Source organism: Papio anubis, chromosome 5, assembly GCF_008728515.1.
Source record: "Papio anubis isolate 15944 chromosome 5, Panubis1.0, whole genome shotgun sequence".
Taxonomy (NCBI): Eukaryota; Metazoa; Chordata; class Mammalia; order Primates; family Cercopithecidae; genus Papio; species Papio anubis.
This window is the reverse complement of record NC_044980.1, coordinates 102,102,706-102,129,670: the sequence shown is the minus strand read 5'-3', so window position 1 is coordinate 102,129,670 and position 26,965 is coordinate 102,102,706. Positions and strand designations below refer to the sequence as shown.

Below are 26,965 nucleotides of genomic sequence, written 5' to 3'. Positions count from 1 at the left end.
TTATGTCATGAAGACACTGCAGGTCCTATTGAACTGTACAGTGAAAATGATTTAGGAGACTAAAAGATGATACTTAAGACATTTTTAAAGTTGAAATCAAAATCGTGGTGTTTGCTTCATGACCTCTGAAACTTAATTTGCCTCATGATCTCTGAAACTTAATCTGCTGGGTAAAAAACTTTCAGCAGCACAGCAAGGCCAATCATTTTCAAGTCCCCAAAGAAGTCATATGTTCACCAGGAGACACAGGTCTTCCCATGTCTGAGCACAGAGAGGCAGTAGGATTGGCAGCTGCTGTTGGAGATGGTTTCTTTCTTTCTTTCTTTTTTTTTTTTTTCTCGGTTTTCACATTTTTATTAGGAGCCGTGGGAGGGGCCGCCTCTGTCAGTGAAGGTGCTCACAGTTTCTTCAGCCACTCCAGGCTGGGGCCCTGAGGGTCCTGGGGGTGGCTGGACAGGTCCGGCATGTTCCCATCATCGCGGACAGGCACTGGGTAGTTGTAGGGCGTGGCCTCGTTGATCATGACGGAGTACTTGAAGTAGGGGCTGAATGGGGGCATAATTATAGCGAGGCCCCCAATGACGAAGGACACGACCAGCACTGGCTCCTTGTCCCAGGCATTCTTGAGGAAGGCGCCGAGTCTCATGGCCATCTTGGTCTTGGCGGCCGGAGGTGCTTTCAAAACACAGTGACCAGCAGGCCTGGCTCTAGCAGAGCCAACACCACAAGGGATTGGAGGGTATAAGCCATGACAGGCAGTGTCACTATCTGCTGCTTCTTAATTCCTGCAGATTCAGGGACCATAGATTCCAGTTGTCCACCTTGATTCACCTCATCAGAAACTTGGAAAACCTTCACATTGTCTGTGTTGACATATTGACCTTACTCCAACTGTGTGGATAGCATGTGTTTTAAAATCCACTGGACATAGAATTAGAGGTTCACCATATGATTTTTAAATTTATTATATTATTTAAAGGTGTTTTTCTACTCCCTCCTGGCCTCTCTAGTTTCCTGCAAGAAGTTAGCCATTGACCTGATCATTGTTCCTCCACATGTAGTTCTCATTTTTCTCTTGCTGCTTTCAAGGTTTGCTCTTCATCTTTGGCTTTCAGCAGTTTGAGGATGTGCCTCAGTGTAACTTATATTTATTCTCCCTTTTGTTGTATTAAAACACAAATGGCGTTTGCTTCCGGGTGTGATAGACAAAGATATTATTAGACAAAACATGCTACAGAAAACAACTATAAAACCTGGAAATACTTTAAAAAAAAAAAAAGCATGTAAATGTCATGTGAGGTGAACAAAAGCAGACAAATGTACGGGACAGAGTCACATATCCACACTATACACACTCAATTAGAAAACTCAGTTGTAAGAAGACAACTCATTGTTTAAAAATGAACAAAAGACTTGAATAGGTTCCTCACTAAAGAAAATACACAAATGGCCAATACATATATGAAAGTATTCCATATCTCTAGTCAAAATTAGTAAACATATCACTAGTAAAATTATCACTAATGAGCAGAAATTAAAACCATAATGAGATGGTTTTATATACCTACTAGAATGACTAAGGTTAAAAAGACTGACAACATGAAATGTTGGCAGGGATGTAAAGCGACTAGAACTCTCATCCCCTGCTGGTATGAATGTATAATGGTAAACCACTTTGAAAAACAGGATGGCAGTATATTTATAAAGTTAGACATACACTTGGCATACAACTCAGCAAGCCCACCCTGGGTAATTTTTCAAGAGAAAGAAAACATATCCATACAAAGACAGGAGCATATTCATAAAAGCATCATTCACAATATTCCAAACTGGAAGGAATCTAGATACCAACAAATGGTGAATAGAGACAGTGTGTGACATATTGATACTATGAAACCCTACAGAGCCATAAAGAGGTGCAAAATATTAATACATGTAACAACATGAATGCGTCTCAAACATGCTAAGTGAAAGAAGTCAAACACAACTACATATTTATGAGTCCACTTATGTAGAATTCCAGATAAGGCAACACTATTACGACAGAATCGGATCAGTGTTTGCCCGGAGTAGAGGATGGGGGTTTGGGTCCGAAGACAACTTTTCAGAAGGAGTGAACTGTCCTATATCCTGACTGGCTACATGATTGTATACAGTGACAAAAGTTCATCAGACTGTATAATCAAATAGGTGAATTTTATATGTAAATAGTCTTTAAAAATTTCCAACTTAAAAAATACACATTATCCCTGCACCCCACCCCCTAAAAAAGATCCTGCTACTTTTTCCATGGAGTCAAAAGAATATCAACTTGATTCTAGACTCCCAGGGTCTGATTCCCAGCTCAGGCAGTTTCTTGTTTCCTACACTTCCTGTGCTTTATCTCACCCGTAAGATAAAGACAATATTACTTAACCTCACCGGGTTGCTGGAAGGATTAAATGAGGCAATAAACACATGCTCTGCCTTAGCTATCACTGCAGTCTTTTTTCTTAAGAAGAATATATTTCTAGCTCCCTCTGGGACACTGGAGTGCTATCCAGTGCTTCAGTTGGGCAGTTCCACCCAGTAAGGAACTTCACGCTGTGACCTACGAAATTACAAGCCCCCTGGATCCAGCTGACCCCAGCAGAATGGAGTTGGGTTTTGGTATCTGGGATTTAGCCAGAAAAGTATGGCCCTCAGCTATCTAAATTTCCTACCTCTCTTCCTATATCATGAAGCTCCAGGCACCAATGTCAGCTGTTTTTTAGGGTCGTCTTCTCAGGTCAGTAGGACAGATTTAAAAAGGTAAAATCGGAAGATTCCATGACGTACAGTTCTGTTATCTGTTGTTCTTGTATTTGCCTCTATTTTGTTGTATAATGCAGACTTTTACAGCAAAGAAATAGCCATCTGATTTTTTTTTTTTTTTTTTTTTTGCGAATAGCCCTTTATTATGGTTGCATTTATCTTATTGTTTCCACTTTCAGATGGGGAAGCTAAGGCATTTCATCTAACTATAACTCTATCGCTATATTAAACAATAGTATAAAGATGTAAGCAAGGTTTAAACAAGACTATAAAGCATGGTTCCATATGGACTTTATTCTCTTCTCTTCCATACTTTCAAGCACAGATTTTGGGCTTGGGCTCCCTTTGTACAGCTGCCTTGGATGATTTATGTGGAGTCCAGGCAGGAACCCTGACTCTCATGGCCTCTGAGGCATCTTAGAGTGAGATACCTTGTTCCTTATTTGCATTACACTGGACAGGGAGTTTGGTCCTCTGTTGCATATATAACGTAACTTATTTATAGTTTATATTTATGTCACACCTCTACATTATAAAATATCAGACCCTCTAAGTTTTCTACTTACAATTTCAGAATTGTTATTGCAAATGAATTAACTTGCATTTTCTCCTTTTGCAAGGCTGAGGTGAAAACTAATGACGTAGATAACAGATTTTTTTCCCTTGGTGATTAGAAAGCTTTTAGCTTCATTATTTAATCCCCAAGGACAGGGTAAGTGCTTCTTCTGTATGAGTGAGTTGCAGTCTACAGTTCCATTTCAATTAAATTTTTTTCACTATATGGTTTGTCAAATATCAACAACATGAGTGCTTGAGGACAAATTGTTTTTAAGATTTCTGTAAGATTATTACCCTATCACACTGATTCTCAGGAAATGTATTACATTTACAATGGGAGCCTTGTTTCCCATAGTTACATTTTGGTGATATTTATGTTCTCATCTATTTTGTTCTGCAACCAATGGAATTGTTATACGTGTTAAGGAACTGCCCCTTTGCTCCAGGAATTCCATTTCTAAGAATTCGTCTCAAGGACGTAGGAACCAGGAATTAGATGTTTATGGGACAAGTGTATCCCATTGTCCACTTGGAAGTCTCTGAGAACTGATGAATGGAGATCCGACTTAAATATCTCCCATGCTGGGCCTTGGCACATGGTGGGGTCTGTATAACTTCCAAAGGCAATGTGAAGAGTGAGAAAATTACATCTGGCATTGGTTTCGGTGAGGCATTTTAATCAAATGCAGGCCAGATTAAATCTGTTCTGCAAGAGACTGGATGCCAATTTAGCTGTTACCTGAATCAATGAAACAAGCTGAATTTTTAAAGGTTGTGGAGACTGCGATTAGAAAGCAGGTAATTGGGTAAATGTCTGTTAGCAGGACAAGCCAGATATGTATTGATCAAGAAAGGAAAAAGTCTGACTTGATTAACAAACCTTCTCTGTGTCAATAAACTAATGGTTGCTTTTAAAATGTAATTTTGCTTCCATTCTTCAGTAAGGGGCCAAAAATAGCCCAGGGAGGGGCTGTGGAGAAAGTTAAAGTGTTTCTAAATAAGGAGCTTCCACTGATGATTGGAGAACACTGGTAATGGAAAAGGAACAGATTATCTGTCTCAGGAAGAGGCTTTTCAGTCCCTCCAATGGCATATAACAGAATTCAAACAAGTTTTACACTGAAGACTGCAGCATTAGACTTGTGGCTCCACATTCAGCTCTAAAGTGATTTTTGCTGGAGGCAAATGTGTCAAGAAAGAGAAATCTTTCTCTCCCAAGAAACCTCTTACACAACTGTGTCCCTCCAGGGACTCTCAGAACAATCCCTCCACAGGGACCTGAGACACCAGGTCATGGCTTTTCCTTCTCGGGAAAGCAAATGGGATTGATGTACTGGGAATTCTCTCTCGTCCTGAAGCAAAACACACCCAAGTCTGTGAGCCCTCGTCCCAGATGAGGCTCCCTGTCTGCAGAATGGGAGAAGAACTGGCAGGCTCTGCAGATTCCCCACTCAGTGCCTCTGGTTTGGAAATTACAAGTACTGACTTCTTAGGTTTCTAGTAAACAATAGGAAAAACCTGCCCTTAGATGTCCCAAAGCAGTTAGAGTTTTGAAACTGGATATGGAACCCAGCCCACAGCTTGGGACTTGAGGAAACTAGGAGAAGGTGTCTGGGCACCGTGAGCCTCAGATGTCTCCCTGCCACCACCTACTGCTGTAGAAGCAACACCATCAGGGCCAGCGCTTGATTTGATGAGTAAAGAATCCCCCTCTTGGCAGGGAGCGAGAGCAGTGTGGGCGCTCCCTGGGCATTAAATTGTATTTGACAGCGAATGAAGAGCATGGCAAGCTCTCTGCCCACATCTGTCTTTGTGTCCTCTGACTTCTGTCTCATCGCCTGAAAACAGATTTGGTTTGACTGAGAGCAGAGACTCTGAGTCTGACAAAACCTAAAACAATAACATTTTATTCTAATGGGAGAGCTGAGATGGAGAAAATGGAAGAAAAGTAATAAAAATAAGGTAAATCTGGGGGAACATGACTAAGTTGTTTTGTTGCCAACCACAGCAAAACATATTGCAAGGATAATAACTGGCTCCACAAAGGACGTCCTTATTTGAATGCAGCTGGGAGAGAAGGCAGGAGAGGGGAGAGAACCTATAAAATTCCTAGACCAAAACGTTCTGGGTACTCATGAATCTTGAGTCAGTACTTACTGTTTTCCTTCCCCACACCATCATTTGTCCAATTTTTTTTTTAACCCACAACGTGGTGATTTTGCCAGCACTTGGGGAGATGTTCTCAGTATCCAGCCCTCTCCAGTGTGTGTGGTTGCACAACTCTGTGACAGCAGCCACACCCCTACTTCTGCTTATCACAGCCACCGCCAACGCCACCTCCAGAACTGCAGTGATACTCTTCACGGTCATCACCTTTCATTCACCTTGAGCAGCTTGGACATTAGCTCCTGAGACCTGTTGGGGTGTTTAGCGCCTCAGGAAGGAACCGTTGCTCTCTATGGGTCTGGCCTTCACACCATGAGATAAAGGGATTTAATGAGAATGTCCCAGCATTGACTATAAATGGAAGCAAATGCCTTTTTCCTCTCTTTGGTGGCGGTGGTTTTGCTTTTGATGTATTCAGTATTCCAGAAGCATGGGACATAAAATTTCTTAGAAAAAATTTTCAGGAAATCCTATGTGAAAATGGTTTGGAAGGCAGGAGGATGATGACCAGTATATGCACAAACACTTTCACCCCAGCTAGCAGTACTGCCTGCCGTTCCTCTCCCAGGCTAACATTTTGGCACAGACATTCCCCTCTCCCCAGGAAGAGAGGCCCAGGAATTTCTGCTCTCTCAGAAGGCAATCAACTGCATTATGCTCTGAGGTGGGCTGGGAGAGACTGGTCAGCTCTGTCACTTGGGGCGGCAGAAAGGGAATTGGATGGCCGATGGTAGCAGGGGAAAGCCTTACGCAGAAACTGGCTCTGTGAGCCACGTGTGTGGGTAGGAACTGCCTGAGGAAGGGCGCTTGTTCTTCCTGGAGGGATGAGGAAGCCTATTTGGCCCAGGGCTGTGGGGTGAAGCGAGACTCAGTCTCCTTGTCCCTGGTGGGCTGTCAGGTCAAGGCTTAGAACAAAAAGTACTGACCAAGGAGCACCCTTGGAAAGCTGGGTCTGGCTGCTGGGATGTGGGGAACTGTGTCAGAGTCTGGAGAGGAAGGGAGGCAGTCACAGGGGCCTGGGTGAGGGTGTGCAGCAAGGCAGAGCTGGGCTGGCTGTGACAATGGCCAAGTTCAGGACGATGAGGCCTGGGAGAAGATCCCTTGTGGGGAGGGCATGGGCGCCTCATGCCTATGTGAACCTGGCTCAACTGTTCCCTCTACTCAAAGAGCCATCTGGCTCCACACTGCCCGCCCACCCCCAGCAGAGCAGAAGGCAGAATGAAGCCACTTGTATCCCTGGCTATGGAGCAGTGCAGCCGGCTTTATGGAAGTGCTAGAAGTCAGCACCAGCGTAAGTTGCAGGAAAACAAGGACCAGTCCTTTGCTGTGTATCACCAGCAACCTGGGAACCTCTTCTCAACTTTAGGAGCCTACGTTCTCCAGGGCACGCTTGTTCGGGTGGCCTAGCACAGCTGCAGGAGTGGCTGGATGGTGGCCCTCAGGCCAGTGACCCGTCCTCTGCCCCTCGTTCCCCTGACTTTGAAAGCAATGTCATTGCAGATGATCCTAGGGAGTTTTCGTTTCGGGAGGGGAAGGACTTATCCTGCCCGTAAGGAGGAGATGGTCCACAGAGGAGGCTGGTCAAAGTATTTGGGAAGTGGCAAATTCTGTATGCCTTTTTATAATTTAGTGCAGATAAAAGAACCTTCATTCTACAGAACTATATAACTGAGGGGGAAAACACTTTAGGCTTGGAGTCAGGACACCTGTGTTTAACTTCTGGCTGTGTTAATTGCCAACTTTGGGTCTGTGAGTTAAAGACTTAACATCTTTTTTTTTTTTTTTTTTTTTTTTTGAGACAGAGTCTCGCTTTGTTGCCCAGGCTGGAGCGCAGTGGCGCGATCTCGGCTCACTGCAAGCTCCGCCTCCTGGGTTCACGCCATTCTCCTGCCTCAGCCTCCTGAGTAGCTGGGACTACAGGTGCCCGCCACCATGCCTGGCTAATTTTTTGTATTTTTAGCAGAGATGGGGTTTCACCGTGTTAGCCAGGATGGTCTCGATCTCCTGACCTCCCAGAGTGCTGGGATTACAGGCGTGAGCTGCCGCACCCAGCCAAAGACTTAACATCTTTAAGCCTTTGGGCCTCAGTCCTTCCATCTATAAGATGGGCATTATCAGCCCTAACCTTCCTCTCTTAACAGGTTTAATCACATAATGATAATGATGCTGTTGTTGATGCTGATGATTTGTGTCACTTACACAGTGCTCCCATGTTTCAGGTACACCACATCTATTCATTTAATCCTCTTACCAATTCTATGATGTAGGTACCCATACAATCCTTGTTTTACAGAAGAAAAAAACTGAGGGTAGCAAGTTACTTGCCCGAGACTGAACAGCTGGCCAGGGGTGGCAGAGGCAAAACTGCATCCTGGGCAGCCTGGCCCCAGGGCTGTGCTCCCTGCCTCACACTGCGTCTTCTCCAATGCAATAGATGTGAAACTGTCTTGGAAATCTGCCTCCAGGAAGGAGGTGTTCAGCACATCGCATAAAGAATCGAAGACTAAATGAATACATAAAGTACTAAACATTCGGAGATACCATTTTTATGATGACTAGAAATTGGGCGGTTGTGACCCCTCTACAATAAAGAAACCCAAATCTGAATTCTGCTCAGTGAGCAAGTGCCATCGGGTGGGAGGTGAGTCCCTGGACGCAGGCAGCACCAGGCCAGGAACAGTCGGTGTGTGGGAAGGGAAGGGTGGGGTCTGAAGGGCAGACAACCCAGCACCGGGCCTGGCAGCATGCTGGTGGCTGCCCCAGAAAAAATAGGGAGTTCTCAGGCCTGAAACCTTTTTCTCCAGCTGGCTGGGAAGGGGAATCTTTCATTCCAACAGACCATTTATTCTGATTGATGAAGAGAGTAGCTTCTGTTAGGAGACGCTGACAAAGGCCATTTACAAAGGGGCTAGAGGAGGAATTGAGCCGTGCGCTGACACGGCAGATGGTGGCCAGGCGCGGTCCCTGGGGGCCTCGGCGCCGCATTGCAGACACATGTCAGCCTACGATGTAAATGTGGCGGCAAGGGTTGTTTTACTCTTCAGCTATGACTGGGATCAATGGCCAGCCGCGCAGAAGCCATCCATCACCCCGGGAGCAGGCTGTGAGATATGAGGCTGGAATTCCATCACTGATCCTGCCAACAGCCTCCTTTGCAGAGTGGGTGATGCATGTGTGAGCCAGTCAGCACCCTAGACTAGGGGACGACCCAGGAGGGAACTGGGTCAAAGGCCAGTTCCGAGGCCTTGCTCAATGCCTAGGAGCAGTCAACCCTGTTTTTGAAGGGCAGAAGATACCGCGGAGGAGCCAGGCTGCAGAGAGATCTCTTGGGGAAGCACTGTGTTTCCCAAGGACCCTCTATCCCCATATCACATATAACCTCTGCCGATTAGCCTACCCACAATTATAAAGGGACATCTTCATCCCCCCTCCCCATCCAGTAGTGTCTGTGCCTACCTCAGGGAATGCAGCCACCACATTGGGGGACCCTGAGATCTGGGAGCCACTCCTGGACTTCCTTCGGTGCTCACATCCCATCAGCCATCAGGTGCAATAGAGCTCCATCCACATCCACAGCTTTGAAATCCTTCCCTGACCCACAGGGAGAAGTTTGATGTTGTGACCGTTTATACCATCAAACACATGCAGATACACACATACCTGAAACAAATACTGTATGAAGCAATACTTACCCTTCCCACATGCAGTGCCTTCTCAGGTTTTATTTCATTCTATTTCACTAAAATTCTAGTCACAACTGAGTAAACTTTATGCCTACTAGTGTGGCAAGGCCCACAGTTTGAAAAACATCAGCCTTTCAATCTCTTGGATCTAATGCCTTCTCTCCATCTCCACTGACAGCTCCCTGTGTCAATACCCATCATCTCCTGTCTGGGTGACCCTGACAGCCTTCAAACTGCTTTCCCCTTGATCATTCTTGCTCTCCTTCAATTCATTCCCAATCTTGACTCACAGTGAATGAAACTACTGAAGATGAGGTATAATCATGCTGTTTCCACGGTTGGAACCCTTGACTGGCTCCCTTGTGCTTCTGTATAAAGTCTGACCCCCTTACCATCCTCCAGCCCCCGTATGATGTGACTTCCACTTCTCGAGCCTTATCTTTGCCCATTCCCCGCTCCGTCTCTTCAAGCTGGTCATGCTCAATGTCTCCAGGTCCTTGAACTTGCCGTGCGGTGCTGGGTCTGAGTCTTGGTACGGTCCTGGTTTCCTCTTTCTGGAACACTTCCTCCTCTTCTCTCCATTGGGCATAGTGGTCTACAGTAAGCAGCAATGAGATGTGACATATGCCTTGGTGTAATGCAGAGGGGAGACTCCGAAGACTTAGGATATGGGAAAGAATATTGGAGTCTCATGATCACATGCTCCCGGCTCACGTGCTCCTGTGTCCCTCGAAGGAACCAGAGGCTACTCCTTCACCACAGCATGGAGCATGAGTAAGGGATGCAGCTGTCTTTCACCACAGCAGGCAGCATGGCTAAGGGAATGTTCCCACGGTGGATACTGCTGGCGCTGTGCCAAGATTCCCCTCATGAGGCCAGAGCTGCTATTGCCCCGCTGTTTTGAGTGCTATTGCCTTCTCCGTAGAATCCCCTTCCACCAAACAGGAGCCATTCACCAGAGATCATGCCACTCCAATCATGCTCCTGGGCAACCAGAGGCCAAAGACTGACTCAAGGTCTCTAACCTGGCCCCCTTGCCTCAAAGCAGTACCAGCTCTGTGGCACAATTCACACTCCAGAACTCTGGGGACCAGGCAGGAATGAGTGTCCAGCCCCGCACTGCACTGTCCTGCTTCCCTCACTCCCCTTCTCCCGTGAGCAGGCCCCAGTAAGTGATTTTCACAGATAGACCCTGTTCCGGCTGTACTTCAAGGGAACCTGAACTCCGACAACCCATGTCTTGGAAAGCATAGAGGTGCTGTCCCCTGAGGGCCAGGACAAAGAAGGGAGAGGCTGCCATTGAAAGAGTCTATTTACTGGTTTCAATGTGGATATTTAGGTTCCTGAGTGGTAGAGGCCAAGGAGCAGCAATTATCTGCTAGAGGCAGAGCTGGTGAGGTCTCTCATGAGTATGCGGCCAGGTGACATATAGAATGTTTGACCTTCAGGGACCTTTGTTGGCAGCTGATAGGTCCCAGTATCCCTAGGACTAAGATGGATGGGAAGCCTGTGGAGGTGCTGCATGCGCTGTGAAGCTGGAAACGCTCTGTGCCTCGCGAACAGGAGCTGAGCTTATAGATCAAGGTCCCCCACAAGTGCCCGGGACTCAGATGGGTCACAGATCCAGTTTCCTGAGCAGAAAGGTGTGCCATATTCCTGAGCAAGGACCCAGTGATAAAAGGGTCCTGTAGGTTCCCTCCGCACCCCTAGCCTTTTCCTCAAGGGCCTGTAGCCACTCACCAAGAGAACCATGCACTGGAAGAAGGAAATGCACAGCCATTCAGTGAATGACTGGCCTTTGACTCTTAGAAGCTCACAGTGGTCTACCAGTCAGAAGGTGGGGATCAACAAACAATGATGTGTTGGTCCACGTTCTTGTTTTGGTCAAGACTCTTGAGTGTGTAGTTAGAAAAGACAAAATCAGCAGCAGGCAGAATCTCTCTTTTGGCTGTCTGTCCTGTGCAGCAAGATTTATTTTTAGGTAAGGAGAATGGAAGCCCTTGGAATAGTCCCTCTTTCACCAAAATAGAAAACCGAAAGCAATACCCCATTTCTGGGAATCCCCAAAGGCCAGCTATTTACATGCATCCTCTTATTTAACACACATGGCCACCATGCGAGGCTGGTATCACTAGCCTCGTCTTGTAGATAAGAAACCTGAGTTACAGAGAAGTTGAAGCTGTTTCTGGAAAAATGTCCAGTTTTCCATTCCAGACCTTGGCGAGGCTGCAGGTGCTGTATGGCCCACTGTGGCCTGGAGTCAGTCTCTGCCCATGATGCTGTGTGGCCACAGCAACTGGCTGTTTGTCAGCCCCCCAACAGTTTGTCAAGTACTTTACTCCTGATTAGATTCTAGTACAAGTGGTGCTGAGGACTCTTTCTTGAATAGATATTATCATGAAACATCATATTCCACACTTGCCTCCTGCTTGAAAACTGATTGTGGGAGCTGCAATGAATTGTGGAATAATCTTCACTAATGCATAATTAATACATGCTGATTCAATTAGAGTCCCCCTACTATTCCTGCTAAAAAATTTACATTTATATTATAACATTGACAAGAATGTGAGAAAAGAATAGAACTAGGGCTCTCCCGACCCTCTTCTCTTTGTTTTATCAGATATGTTTTCTCTCTGCTCCTTGTGTTTTTTTATTACTTTAAAATGCTGCAGAAAGCTGGGTAATATTCTGGGTGCAGTGCCGTGGCAAGGGGCACCCTCTCCAAATCTAGAATCAGTCAGTCCACTTAGATGCCCCCTCCTCCTCCCCATGCACAAGTAGCTTTTGCAGCGTGCTTATTGTTCTTCCTACACACCTCTTCAGTGTGACATCTCTCCTCTAGCCTCGCAGCCCTCTCCAGTTCATACCTGGACTTCACAAGACTCAAACCCATCTTTCTAGCTGCCATTTCCCCCCTCCCATCCACTTTCTACACTGTTGCCAGCAACCATCCTTCTAAAACCATCAGTAATACATCCCCTCAGTAGTTCCCTATAGAGGAAATATATTTTTTGCCCCTCAGTTTCACTCTGAGGGATTATCTGCCACCCCCTTCCCAACTCAAGGGGTGGGCATGTGACCTGGCCTGGCCCAGTTTACTCCGTCCCCACTGGCTGGGTCAGGGATGCCCTGCCAACCCCATCAGGGTAAATCCAGCTTTTCTTCTGGGACTTTCACTGGAACTATGAGGGAAGCAGAACCCATTTCTCTCGGGGCCATTAATTTCCAGTGATCCATCCCTTGAGGATGAACTATCTGAGAAGGACCCCAAGACCAAGGAAATATGGGCCAAGGGAGGAGAAAGAAGGAGAGAACGCAGGTGATGATTTTGTTATCTGCAACCACAAAGTCCTAAAGAACATATTCCCTAGAACTGATAGGACAAATTCTAAGTTTCCTTGTCCTAGATTGCAGGACCCTCTCTGAGATTTGGCCCTTTCTCCTTGTCCATCTCATTTCATGGCCTCATCCCCATCAGGCCCGCATCACACAGCTCTGCTCAGTCTCCTGGGTGTGATATTTGATTTCAGGACTCTGTTTGTGCTGTGTTCCTCCTCTCAGGAACATGGTCTCCCAGTTTCTGCCCTGCTATCTCCCTCTTCTCCTTTCATACCCAGCTCAAATGTCACCTTGCAGCTCCCTACCTCTCTGCTATCACCATGGATTAAAGACCCTCATCTGTGCTATAACCATCATGACTATCTCTGTTATTAAATCATAATTTCTTAAGTTTCATTGATCTGTTTCTTTTACAGCCATATGTTAGGTATACATTTGTAATTCAGTATTCCCAGGTCTACTTAATGTATTTATACTTGAAGCATAAGTTACATACAGTAAGATCCACAGATACTAACTTTTCAATGAGTTTTGGAAACAGTGTACAGCCATGTAACCACCATGTAAAATGAGATCTAAAACCCCTTAGAAAGTTATCTGGGGCCTCTTCTTCTAGTCAATTCCTACCCCACTACCCCGGCACATACACAGGCAACCACTTTACAGCTTCTATCCCCATAGATAAATTTTTCCTGTCATCTGATTTCATATAAATGAATTTATGCAGTATGTACTTTTTGCATCTTGCACGCTTTGCTCATTTTCATGTTGAAAATGTTTTTGAAATTCATCCGTGCTGCTGCACATATCAGCAGTTGTTTCACTTTATTGCTGAGTAGTATTCAGTTTTATGAATATGCCACAATTGGTTTATTATGACTCGTTCATGGATATTGGAGTTGTTTTCAGATTCTGAATGTTAAGAATAAGGTTGCCATGAACTTTCTTGTTGTGGACACATGTTTTTGTTACAGGCTGGGTTCTCTGGAAGCAGATGCGGTTGGAGTTGGAGATACGAGATGTTTATTAAGCATCAATATCTGAAGAAAAGGTAAGGGGACAGCAGCATAATTGGGCTGAGGAAGAAGTTGAACTCCCAGTGGATTAGGGAGGAATGCATGTAGAACCCAAGTGATACACTTGGGCCTCTCATTCTATTCCCTGGCCCCACCGTGTCATCTATCAGACTGTCCATGCTGGGCTGTAGGCAGGCCTCAGTGCCCTTGCCTCATTCAGTCACTGGCTAAGGGCTACACAGGAGGAGAGGAGGATGTAACCTCCGGAGAGGTGGCCCCCTCTGTAGCTGCAGTAGATCTGGAAGACACAGACAGCTGGAGCTGTCTGCCTACTACTGTCCCCACAGCTTGGCAGCAGGTCCTTTCCTGATGGGGACTCTGCTTGGCTCATCTCAGTGTCTACCACAGGCTACTGCTTGAGTCACCTAGGTTCACGCTATATAAATCCAGACAGCAGGACCCTAGTGGGCCTCGTTTCCTGAGGGAAAACAGGTTAGCTGAACAGATGTACCCTGCAGTTGGTACTGCAGAGCTACTGCCGCAGTTGGTCTTGGGGACACAATGTATACTCACCAATATCCTCTTCCATTCAGAGTTCTTCACAGTCTCAGAGGTATATTCACTGGCCTCAGGGCTTACAGGTGGTACAATTCCAATCTTCATGCTGGAAACCCTGCTCTTCTCAGGGAAGGGCTACTCTACTTGTCCATTTGAACTCACAATTGAATATGTACAAAGAGAATCATGTGGGATCCACGGGAATTTCTCCCTGCTGCCATATATTACAGGAACCCTGCTCTCTGCTGATAATAGGGTCAATTATCCCTGCCAAGACAGTAACTCCTTTTTTTTTTTTTTTTTTTTTTTTTTGCTTACTGGCCCCTGCATACAAGGAATACAAAATACCCAAGTGGCAGCTGTAGTTACTATTTCGATGGGATTATTTTCATGCTCTCCAGACAAAGCATACCCCTTTGGGGACTAGAACTCATTCCCCTGCAGAACCCAGAGTTGCAGGAAGGAGAAGCACAAATTTCCAAGTTATGAGGAGTGACGGTTAGTGGAACCATTCCTATTTCTACCTCTTGGTTCCTCGACCTATATAGTCTTCCTATTGGGCGCAGAAAGTCATATAAAGTCTTTGGTTCAATTCACATACTTCATGCTGGATGGACAGTAGTACATTCTGCAGAATATTGCCTTTGAGCAGGTATCTTGGGCAGGTAGCATGTTGATATAACCAGTATATGTTTTGGTCATAGACCCTATGTGAATTTTTCTGTTGCCATCATAATGAATTAACACAAACACAATGGCTTAAAACAACACGAATTTATTACCTTACAATTCTGGAAGTCAGAAGTCTACAATGAGTCCTCGTGGCTATTGTCCCTTCCAGAGGTGCCAGGGCAGAACCCTTGCTCTTTCCAACCTGCAGGAGCTGCCTGCCTTACTTGGCTTGTGCTGTTCCTACCTCTCCAAAGCTGGCAACATAGTGTCTGCAGGACTCTTTCTCTCTGTCCTCTGCTTTCATCATCCCATTGCCATCCCTCTTATAAGGATCCCTATACTTACACTGGTCCCACCGCATAATCCGGAATAATCTTCCCATTTTATAACCCTTAAGTTAATCACAAAGTCTTTTTTTATCATATAAGGTAACATATTACAGGCCCCAGGGCTTAGGGTGTGGCCATGTTTGGGGGACCATTATTGAGCCTACCTATAGCCCCATCTGGTTTCCCCTTTGCTATACAGCAGTGGTTCTCAACTGAGGGCAATTTTACCCCCCAGGGATCATCTGACAATGTCTGGAGACATTTTGGTTGTCACAGTGGAAGAGGTGCTCCTGGCCTCTAGTGAGCTGAGGACAGGGTGGGGTAAACATCCCACAATGTGTGAAACAGACCCCCACAACAAAGAACCACTGGTCCCAAAATGTCAAGAGTGCTAAGCTTAAGAAACTCTGCTGTCAAGTGAGCCTCTTGGATCTTAAGAAAAAAGAATCAGACTGTTACGTCAGTTTTCAGCACCAATGTTAGAGGTGTCTTTACAAGACTGTCTTTGGAGTCCTGAGGAAAAGTAAATGTAGTTCTAGAGTTTTATGCCTGGCTGAAGTATCAATTAAGAGCGTGTGTATATGAGCTGGGTGGAAAGGTGTGCATATTTTAACATGAAAGCACTTGTAAAGTCACCTCTTCCCCCATACAGTCATTTGAAAAAACTATTTGAGGTGGGATCCCTCCCCCTAAAAAAACATCTGGGAACTAGATGGAGAGAAGATTAATGGCATTGGGAACCAGATGGAGAGAGTGGACTATGAGGCAAGGCACGTGAAGAAAACTAGAGCAGGAAATCAGAACAAATCCACTGGGCCTTATGCACACAGAATCCTCACTCAAGAGGATGATGTAAATTCAGGAGCCATCAGCTGTAGATATTTAAAGTCACATAAACATTGTTTAAAGTTATGATGAAAGGTCAGTAGAGGAATAAGAACAGAAACATAACACTAAGAGATCATCTTATGCCCTACTCTATAATGAGTGGTTTTTAAACTTGTCAATGTATTATCTAACAAAAACAGATGAGTTTAAAAACACCTGTTTAAAAAACAAAACTCTGAATCCCTGTAATTCAAAATATACAACGAATCTTTATAAAGATGCCTATTGTTATCTCAAAGGAAGAGAACTGGATGCAGCCTATGTGTCTACAACAGAGAACAGTTACATCAATTATGATATACTGGCTCTATTATGATGTTATTAAATAATGGCCTCACTGAAAACGATGTAGAAATATTAAAAAAGTTAAGAAATAATGTCAAAGATATATTTATGTTTTATAAAATTATTCCCACTTGAAAAGATTTTCCTAATGACAGGAGTACCTGTATCAGACTAATGGGCTTATAGATAATACATAGTTCACATTTTTCTTTTAACCATTTTTCCCCATGTTCTATCTATACTGTTACTTTTATGATTAAAAAGCAGTTTCCGTTAGAATAAGTCAGTATTGTTTTTAGACAGCCCAAATGTGTCACAAGGTACACAGCTCTGGTAATCCTTGTTTATAGCAGAGCCCTCTGTCTCTTCTTAAACAGGAGATTGGAAAATGACTACCTTCTGGTTAAAAAAGAAAACCACAGGCATGCTAGCAACAAACCACATCTGTGGTTATATCTTTCTTTTTTCTTGGATGAATGAAAAGAAATTCAGGAGCCTGTGTGTGTGTATCTGCTGTGTCAGTCAACATATGAACTAGACTGCTAGTACTGTTATCTGATTAAGGGCTAGTGGGTTTCAGTGGGAAATGCAATCCTAGCCACTGGGGAAAATTTCAAGAGATTCTGATCCAAATTAGAAGTTTTGGGGTCTGTATGCAGCCTCTGGGATGGATTGAGTTTGCGCACAATAATGATTAAAGATAATTTAATGTGATAATGCAAAAACATGTATGTTGTAGGGAATGGAAGAAAGGGTATGTTGCAGACACTACTGAATGCTCTAAAAAGTATCCACTCATCCTTATTCTAGTCTATAATAGAATTCCCTCCATACTTTTTTTTTAAGCTACACAGAGGATTCCCCAGAAGAAAAGACTGTATTTCCCACCCTCTTGAAGCTGGTGTGGCCTTGTAACCAAGATCCCCCCCAGACATGCGGGCAGAGGCATGAGGTGCGCATCATTTCCGAGAAGCATCTTCACAGGAGAGGGCATTCCCGATCCCCGATCCCGATTTCTTCCTTGGGACTGAAATGTGAACAGGACAGCTTGACTGGTGGCCTTGGGGATGGAAGCCACATGTAGCAGAGTGGCAAAACAGAATGAGCCTTGGGCCCTATTTGGCTGAGACCCGCACACAAGCTCTGGCTCACCTAATTCCAGATTTGTATGTGAGAGAGAAAGTAAACTTCGACCTTGTTTATGCCACCACATTTGGAGTTTCCAAAACCACATTCTAGTCACACCAGGGAGGCGGCAGTGCAAGGTGGTTTCTGTACTGCTTCAGGGTGAGGATGGTCTGCCCAATGTCAAATTCACTCTGAAAACCCCCAAGAAAGGTTGCTTTACAAAACAAATGAGAAATAGCAGCATAGACTTTTCCCCAAGACCACAGACAGACAAATAACACTAAGACTATGGGGTGTGGGGACTAGTATCAGTCCCTGGCAGGGGATACAGGGGTTGGGGGATAAGAATCTCCACTGAAGTTAGTGCTTAAGACACTCAGTGCATTTTGAGTTAGGATGCATTTTGCATTCGTGGGTACCTGAAGCAAAAGCACATCATTCCAAGGCATTCTAGGTTGGAACAGAGCACCTGGGGGAGACAAGCCACGGGTGTGAGGAAATGAATCTCCTGAGGGCTGAGTTTGCAAATCACCCTTACCAACTGAGAAGTACACCGTCAATAGCAGCGCTGCAAGGGAAATAGAGGAGTAGAGGGGAGGAGAAGGAGAAATGAAGGGAAACCAAGCTCTGTGTGGGGCCATTCACCCTGCAAAAGTCAAGAGGTATTGGCTGGCCACCACAGACTCTTCATAGCATGGGTGGGGGATAATCTCATTGTCTCAGGTTGTAGTTATTTTGGGGACCAGAGTAGAATCAGTGGTACATCCTGAGTTTCAGAGCTGGGAGGTGTTCAAAGAAGGCCAGGTGTTCTGCAAGCCCAAAGTTTCATTCCCTCCACTGCTGCTGGAGTTCATGTGCCGTCTTACCCCTCAACTGTTTACAGCCATTTCCAGGCATTTTGCAGATCACTTCCTGACTCCTAGTCTCTCCCAAATGGATGACTAAGACCTAATATTCTCAGTGCTCTTGCTTTTTATGACCTCTGTCCTTTCCCTTATCTGTCTGTACAGTCCAAAGTAGGAGAAGCCCTTGAAATCATTGCTTCAAACAAGCTTGGATTATTTGTGCATATCCTGAACAATGTTTGCCTCTTATGGGGCAAAACCTTTTCCCATTCGCTGCTGCTTTCTTTTCTGCTGATAGTGAGTGCACTCTCTCAGACAAGGTTCTTGTGGGAGCTGAGCAATAGATACTAAAAATCCATCTCCTGTGATGAATGAGACCCTCCAGGGTCCTGGCAGAGCAACTTGAGTCTCCATGTTCCCCCTTGGATCTAACGCCTGTTTCCAGCTCTGCTGCAGGCCCCTTCTCATGGCAGGCTGTTCTCACAGCTTTCACACCCCTGGGAAGGAATGCAAGTGAGTCTCCCTTTCCTGGCAAAGAAAGGCTACAAATCGCTGTCTGCTTGGGTGAGGTGGGGGTTTGCAGCCACACAAATACCTGATGCCTCTCTGGTCTGAGACTGTCACATTGCCATTTCTCAGAGAAACCAAAGGAGGAGGATCAACAATCTGCCATGAATGGTTTGAGATCACTTTGGGTAAGAAAGCCACATTAAGGCAGCTCAACAATTCCAAAAGACTCTTCAAGAGCAGCCATCCATCCCCAAAACAATGGGAATGGGCAGGAACATTTGAGGGCAGCATAAGTGTGAAGCCTCATGCTGTTGGAGAAGTTTTATGCAGAAAACTAGATATGAATGCACTGTTCTAGGGGTAAGTAAAGCACCTTAGAACAATATAACCAGCAAGGAAAAATCAAATCATCAAGGAAGACGTTAACGTCTCATTGGAAGGCAGAAGCATCAAACTCAAAGCCAATAAACCAAAAAGCTGTAGTAGCACTTGGATTTCTATACCCATAGAGGCATCTGAGAGGAAGGAGGAAGGTTTGAATAAGAAAGAAAATGGCCAGGTTGTGCTGAGTTGTTTCTCCCCTCCCCGAAGAGGACTTCAGTTTCTGGCTGACACCAGCTGACCCAGGGTGCCTCCTGAACATGTCATTTTGGGGGTGCTGGAATGCCAATACCAGCATCTGTGCAAGGCCTCAGGCAATGGAGCTACTCAGTCACTGTATGGTAGGGTACAGTTAGGGTTTCCAAATCTCTCTGTGCCAGGATTCACTTACACCCTTGGTTGGGGACCCACGGCTCCAGCCACCATTCCTGAGAGCTGCCCCGGAAGAGGCGGCCGCTGAGGAGATTCTACTGGGAGTGGGGACAGGCAGAAGAGGACTGTGATGAGTGCACTCTGGTGAGCTTGGCCAGCTCCCTCCATAGCCTCAGGAGCCTTTGAGCACATTTATCTCCACCCCATTGTGTTCCTGGAATGTGTCCCTTGGCTGTCAGGAGCCGAAGCAGGAGGGTCAGACCTGCTGCTGGGTGAGACCATCCTACAGCTGTTGGAAAGAATCCCGGCTTATCCTGTTTCTTCCATTGCTGACTCATAGCATGTGGCCAGGGTGAACTGTGCAGAGGGAGATGGGACGTTGTCAATGGTTTCCTGAGGGCAGGCAGGTCACGGGGGTCACTCTGGCCAGGCTCCTGACCCTCATGCTTTGGCCAGATGACTGGTCATCTCTGGAGAACATCAGAGGGCCTGAAAGGAACGCCAAAAGATTTCAAGGCTGTACAGTGGGGCACGACCCAGCAACTGCCACCTTCTCCCAGGAGCAGCCTGACAGGAGAAGCACAGACTCGTCATTATCTTGGGATCAAGACCCAAGCTCTCAACTCCCATTAGGAACGTAACAGTGGCAGAGCTAAGAGCTCAGGCCCTGGCCCTGGCCCTGGCTCACAATTCTTCCTAGAGCTTTGTAGAAACTGTACTAATGCCAGAGTAAACACACAAAACAAAGAACATACAGGGACCCCCCCTTATAAACAATAAAGCTCCATGTAAACTTGTTTCTAACTCACTTCAGTGTCTCATGGTGGTGACATGGGCTTTCTTCTGCGGAGATAAATGTTCAGACCCATTACTTGTGCTACCTTCCCACTCCTGCTGCTTGAAATGCTGCTGCTTGGATGCCTGGCCACTTCATCAGCTAGGAAACCCATACTAGGCTTAAAGACCAAGTTGGAAGATTTGCTGAGTATAGAGCAATCCTTGAAGAATAATCTTCAAAGAAATTAATTTAGCCTTTCATATTTAACCTGCGCTATGTATAAAACTCAGGTCTCGGTATTTCAGCATTTTGAAGAGGAAAGATTGGAGTCACAAATGAAGTCTTGAAGAAGTGGTACCCAGCCAGAGCAGCCCATGGCTTCCCATGGAACAAAAACTGCAAGGACTGAGAACAGTTTTTTTCTCAGCTGAACAATTGGATTGTAACTGGGATCACTCATTCTGAGAGAAGCCAAATGACATTAATAGGCTGATGCCCTCTGCAAAGGCAATTGAGTTCGACTCATCTTGAGATTAGTATTCCTCCTTGGGGCTTGGTTCAGATTTATTCAGGGACCCACAAGAGAACTTGAGCCCAGGGTTCAGCAGTAATTATACAAAATGGAATCTTAAGTCAAAAAAGATGGCAATGGCACTGGGGCCCAGGGGAGAGAAGAATTTCCCAGCTGACCTGTATTCTTGTGTGAATCCTATGCAGAGTTCATGTGGGAGCCACCAGGCAGGATGGGAAGCAGGAAGGAGGGAGGGGAAGCCAGCCAGAAGAGGAACCTGGGAGGGAAAGGCAAACTGATGGGGAGAAACAGATAATGTTAGATCTAGAAAGAAATTCAGATGGGAAGGGGACTGGGGAGAAGCAGGAGCCTCAAGTCACCAGCACCTGCTGGATGCTAGCATTGTGCCCTGCAGGTTGGCAATTATAGTGGGATAAATATCTTCAAGACATTACCGATGTTTCTCCTCACTCTCCACTCAGGAGTATGCTCCAGAGGAAAGCTGACACACCAAAAACCAAACTTCCATTTCAAAAATCCAGTCCCTGAAGGCAATTGGGGGAAAAAATGTGAAGAGCAAGGGCAGAGCTTCCCAACTCTGAGCCTGAAGGGTGAAGGGAAGCAAGAAGAAAAGGGGTTTATGGGTGCTGGGGGGAGCCCCCACAACTATATCCCCACCCTCTCCAAGATCCACCAGAACGAATACCCACATAAACTAGAGGCATTTGAAAATGAAGGCCTCTTGCCCCTGGGGCAGCAGTAACAGACTTGTATGGCCCACATGCATTAGTCTGTTCTCACACTATTAAGACATACCCAAGACTGGGTAATTTATAAAGGAAAGAAGTTTAACTGACTCAGTTCAGAATGGTTTGGGAGGCCTCAGGAAACTCACATCATGGTGGAAGGGGAAGCAAACAGGTCTTTCTTCACATGGCAGCAGCAAGGAGAAGTGCCAAGCAAAAGGAGGAAAAGCCCCTTATAAAACCATCAGATCTCATAAGAACTCACTATCACGAGAACAGCATGAGGGTAACTGCTCCCATGATTACATTACCCACCAGCTCCTTCCCGCCACATGTGGGGATTAGAGGAACTATAATTCAAGATAAGATTTGGGGTGGGGACACAGCCAAACCCTATTAGAGGATGCGCTAGGGGCGCACAGAGGGAGTAGGCTATGAAGGACATGTAGTACCCACATCTCTAGGCCTGCAGGTGCTTTTCAGACAGGAATAAGAGGAACATGGTAACATCCCAGTGTGGCCTGGCCAGCAGGTGCCAGTGTGGCAGGTGAGGGCCAGGGGATCCTGTGTCTATCCCAACACCAAGGTGCTTCTCCATAACCACTCCTACCCCCCCAAAATTGGCTGAGATTAAGTTTTTGCAAACTGGCAAAATGAGTGTTTGAAATAAAAATTTCCTGTGGACTAAGTTTTATACATGCTACAATATATTATCTCATTTAATCCTAACATTGTCATTCAGAAAGGGTTATTGTTCCTATTTATAGACAATATCAAACAAAACACAAACCTTACAAGTGATTTGATAATTCCTGTAATTCAAGGAATACATAATGAGCTGCTGGTAAATGCTGGATACTGGAATGACCAGTTGTAATAGTTTTCTATTGCCACATAAGGTTGACCATACTTTAACAGCTGAAAACAACACTCCTTTGCCAGTTCACAGTTCTGTTGGTCTGATGTCTAGCATGGTGTGACTAGGTTCTCTGCTCAGGGTGTGACAGGGCTTAAATCAAGGTGTTAAGCAACTGGGATGAGTCTTTGTATGGAGGCTCTGGGAAAGAATATGCTTCCACATTCATTCTTATTGGCACAATTCAGATCCTTGTGGTTGTAGGACTGAGATCCCCATTTCCTTGCCATCATCCAGAAGTCACTCTCAGAGCCTAGAGTCTGTTCCCATGCCTTGCCCTGTGGCTGCCTTCATTTTCAAGCTTTGACCCTCTTCCTCATCTGCAACCAGCTGGAGAAAGCTCTCTGTCCTAAGGTGCTCCTGTGATTAGGTCAGGCCCCTGTTTTAGGGTCAATTAGTTTGGGACCTTAATTAAATCTGCAAAATTCTTTCACAGCAGCACCTAGATGGGTGTTTGCTTGAATAACTGGGAGGTAGTATGTGTGTACTGGGTGCTGGGTATCTGGGAGGACCACCTTAGAATTCTGTCTACCACGCTATTTTAGAGGACAATGGTGAACAAGATAGATGAGGTGGGTTTTGCATTCCAACTGTGGAGAGAGACTATAAACAAGCATACAAAGGAATAAGTTAATTCCAGGCCATGGCCAGTATGTTAGGCTGTTTTCGCATTGCTATAAAGAAATACCTGAGACTGGGTAATTTATAAATAAAAGAGGTTTGATTGGTTCACGATTATGCAGGCAGTACAAGCATGGTACTGACCCCGCTAGGCTTCTGGGGAAGCCTCAGGGAGCTTTTACTCATGGTTGAAGACAAAGTGGGAGCAGGCACGGTCATGGTGATCATGGTGAAAGCAGGAGCAAGACAGACAGTTGGGGGAAAGAGGTGCCACATGCTTTTTAAACAAATCATAGTGAAAGCAGGAGCAAGACAGAGAGTTGGGGGAAAGAGGTACCACATGCTTTTTAAACAAATGTTTATTTCAATAGTTTTTTGGGCAGCAGGTAATGTTTGGTTACACGAAATAAGCTCTTTAGTGGTGATTTCTGAGATTTTGGTACACCCATCACCCAAACAGTGTACACTGTACCCAATGTGTAGTCTTATCCCTTATTCACACCCTGTTCCCCCAAGTCCCTAAAGTCCAATGTAACATTCTTAAGCCTTTGCATCCTCATAGCTTAGCTTCCACATATGAGTGTGGACATACACTGTTTGGTGTTCCATTCCTGAATTACTTCACTTGGAAAAATGGTCTCCATTTCCATCCAGGATGCTGTGAATGCCCATTTTCTAATTTTTTTTTTTTTTTTTCTTTGAGAGATGCCACACGCTTTTTAAAGACCAGATCTTCCCTATTGTGAAGACAGCACCAAACCGTGAGGGATCCGCCCCCATGACCCAAACACCTCCCACCAGGTCCCACCTCCAGCATTGAGGATTACAACTTAACATGAGATTTGGGTGGGGACAAATATCTAACCTGTATCATTCTGTCCCTGGACCTCCCAGATCTCATATCCTTCTCACATTGCAAAATACAATCATGCCTTCCCAATAATCCCAAAAGTCTTAATTCATTCCAGCATTAACTCAAACCCAAGCCACATCTGGAGATGAGTTCCTTACACTTATAAGCTTGTAAAATCAAAACAAGTTGGGAATTACAATTCAATATAAGATTTGGGTGGCGACAGATATCCAAACTCTGTCAGCCAGTGCCATGAAGGCGATGCCGTAGGTCTTCAGAAGGCATCAGCTGCTTTTTCATGAAGGGGGAGAACCCACAGTAGATTGGTCCTTGCTCCTCCTCCTTGTCCCCTGGAAACAGGTGCTGGGACACACCAAGGTCATCCAGTGAGTTGAAGCTGCATTACAACTAAAGTCTCCCAAGCCTGGGCATTTCTAGTGCTGCCTCCTGGGGCTGGGGCTCACCTGCACCCACCATCTGCTCTCACAGGCAACCAGGCTCCTGGAAGAACTCAGATCTCAGAGCAAGGACACTTGCTGTGCCCCGTCTGACCCAGGCCAGAGGTGGCAAGCAGAGAGGCTAGGAATGGGAGTACTCCATCATATCTGACAGGTGGACTTTAGGGCACCATGATCTAAGGGAATTCAATTTTGAGAGGAAAGCTATGCCCGGCAGCCGAGCCTTCAGTTGTCAGCCTTCCCTGACCCCTGCCCTCCCTATTGCTCCCCCCCATGACCTCCGTGCCCCCCACCCCTGGCCCCAGGCATTTCTGTGAGCCAGCTCCTGAACATACAAAGTTCCCAGGGTGTGAACAGTATTTCCACACCACTTTGGCACTGCTGCAGCTATAGGAGGTAAGAGCTCCTGTCACCCACCAAGGAGACAAGAGCAGGACTTGCAAGGAGAAGGTGTGGTTGGGATCAGAACAATGGCTCTGTCCTCTATTGGAACTCTCAAAGATTTTTTTGGAGAAAGTTATAGATGCATATATACGATTCTGGCAATGGGAGCACCAGATTTCTGAACAGATTCGACTTTTTGAATGAAGGTTCAGATGATAGCCATTATTTTAAAAGTCAAAGATCCATCAGCAAAGGAGCTTTGGGTCTCTGTGTGCCTACAGAACCCCTGGCACACTCTGCTTGCTACTAAGTGAGCAAATGTTGGGGAGGAGAAGAGAGTCCATGACCTCAAGGAGCTCTGGATATGTAGAAAGGGATGGGCTGCAGCCTCTGAAATTATTAGAGACCAGTCAGTCAGTCCTGTCAGCTACATCTTCAAAACCTATCCCAGTTCTGGCCTCATCTACATGTCTACTGCTACCCTCTTGACCTGAGCCACCTGCAGAAGCTTTCTGAATGAGCTCTGTGCTCCTCTACAACTGACGTATATGTTCTCCATACAGCAGCCATGGAATATATAAAACAGAGATATACCTACACTTAAAGGCTTCTCATGGCTTCCTTCCACGCTTGGAATACAACCAACATTTGTTAGGTCTATTTGGGGAACGTGGGCATCTTAGCCATATTGAGTTTTCCAATCCCTGAGCATTGTATCTCTGTTGATTTAGGTATTCCTTAATTGCTTCTGCAGTGTTCTTAGGCATGTTGGGTATTATTTACATATAGTGAAATTCTTTCTTCTTAGGTATACAGTTTGAATTTTGACAAATGTATACAGTTATATAACCACCACGAGGTCAGGAGATCAAGACCATTCTGGTCAACATGGTGAAACCCTGTCTCTACTAAAAATACAAAAATTAGCCAGGTGTGGTGGTGGGCGCCTGTAGCCCCAGCTACTTGGGAGGCTGAGGCAGGAGAATCACTTGAACCTGGGAGGCAGAGGTTGCAGTGAGCTGAGATTGTGCCACTGCACTCCAGCCTGGGCAAGAGCATTATTTCAAAGTTTTCCCCCCTTTTTTAGTACATCCTTTCCTCTCCTTTCGAGTCCTATAGTTTTGTCTTTTCCTGGATGCCATATAAGTGGACTCATAGTGGGTAGCCTTCTGTGTTTTGCTGCGTTTGCTTTGTATAATGCTGTTGATGCTTATCTATGCTTTATATGCATGAGTAGTTAATATTTTTTAGGGTTGAGTGGAATTTCACTGTAAGAATAGGTCACAATTTATTCATCTTTGGATGGACACTTCAGCTGTTTCCAGTTTTTAAGCTATAACACATACAAGTACATGACTTGAGTACAAGACTTGTGACAACAGGTGTTTTCATTTCTCTTGGGTAAATACCTAGAAGCAAAATTGCTGGGTATTATGGTAAGTGTTTAACATTATGAAAATGTTTTCCAATGTGCTGTACTATTTTTTCATTCTCACAAGCAATGTTTGTGAGTTCCAGTTGTTGAACATTCTTGCTGGCACTTTGTGTTGTCCAGCTTTTGTTTTTTGTGATCCACTGCAGTAGGTGTGTTGTATGCCTCATTTCCCTACAGACTGATGATACTGAGCTGCTTTTTATGTATCCCTTTATTGGGAAAAGTCTCTTCAAATATTTTGCCTTTTGCCCATTTTTTGTGTACATAGTTTATCTTATTGAATTATAAGTGTTCTTTTATGTATCTTGGGTTAAGTCCTTTATCACATATACATTCCACAAATATTTTTTCCAGTCTGTTTTCTTTGAGAATTTGTATAGTTTTAATTTTTATGGTTAGAGCTATCATCCGTTTCAAGTTGATTTTTGTTAATGTTGTGAGAAAAGAGTTAAGTTTGGTGACGGGGAGTGGTTGGTTTTTGCAAATGGATAGGCAGTTGTTGCCAGCACCATTTATTGAATAGGCTATTCTTTTTCCAATGAATTGCCACAGCAACTTCATTTAAAAAATCAATTGAGCATATATGTGTGGACCTATTTCTGTACTCTCTTCTGTTCCATTGATTTATATCTCTGTCTTCACACTCATGCCACATGGTCTTGACTGCTGTAGCTTTAGAGCAGGTCTTGAAACCGCATGGTAAGAATGTTCCAACTTTGTTCTCTTTCAAAATTATT

General features: G+C 45.1%; 1 protein-coding gene across 1 annotated transcript; it reads right to left on the bottom strand.

The window, feature by feature from the left end:
- Positions 1 to 338: 338 nt before the first annotated feature.
- Positions 339 to 2,897, bottom strand: LOC103885307 (NADH dehydrogenase [ubiquinone] 1 alpha subcomplex subunit 3). Its single transcript, XM_009208861.4, has one exon. The coding sequence runs from the start codon at positions 650 to 652 to the stop codon at positions 398 to 400; it is 255 nt and encodes an 84-aa protein (XP_009207125.1). The 5' UTR covers positions 653 to 2,897; the 3' UTR covers positions 339 to 397.
- Positions 2,898 to 26,965: the final 24,068 nt, after the last annotated feature.

What these genes read in the sequence shown, in the direction of transcription:
- LOC103885307 (XM_009208861.4), bottom strand. Translation starts at nt 652, where the DNA reads ATGGCCATGAGACTCGGCGCCTTCCTCAAGAATGCCTGGGACAAGGAG.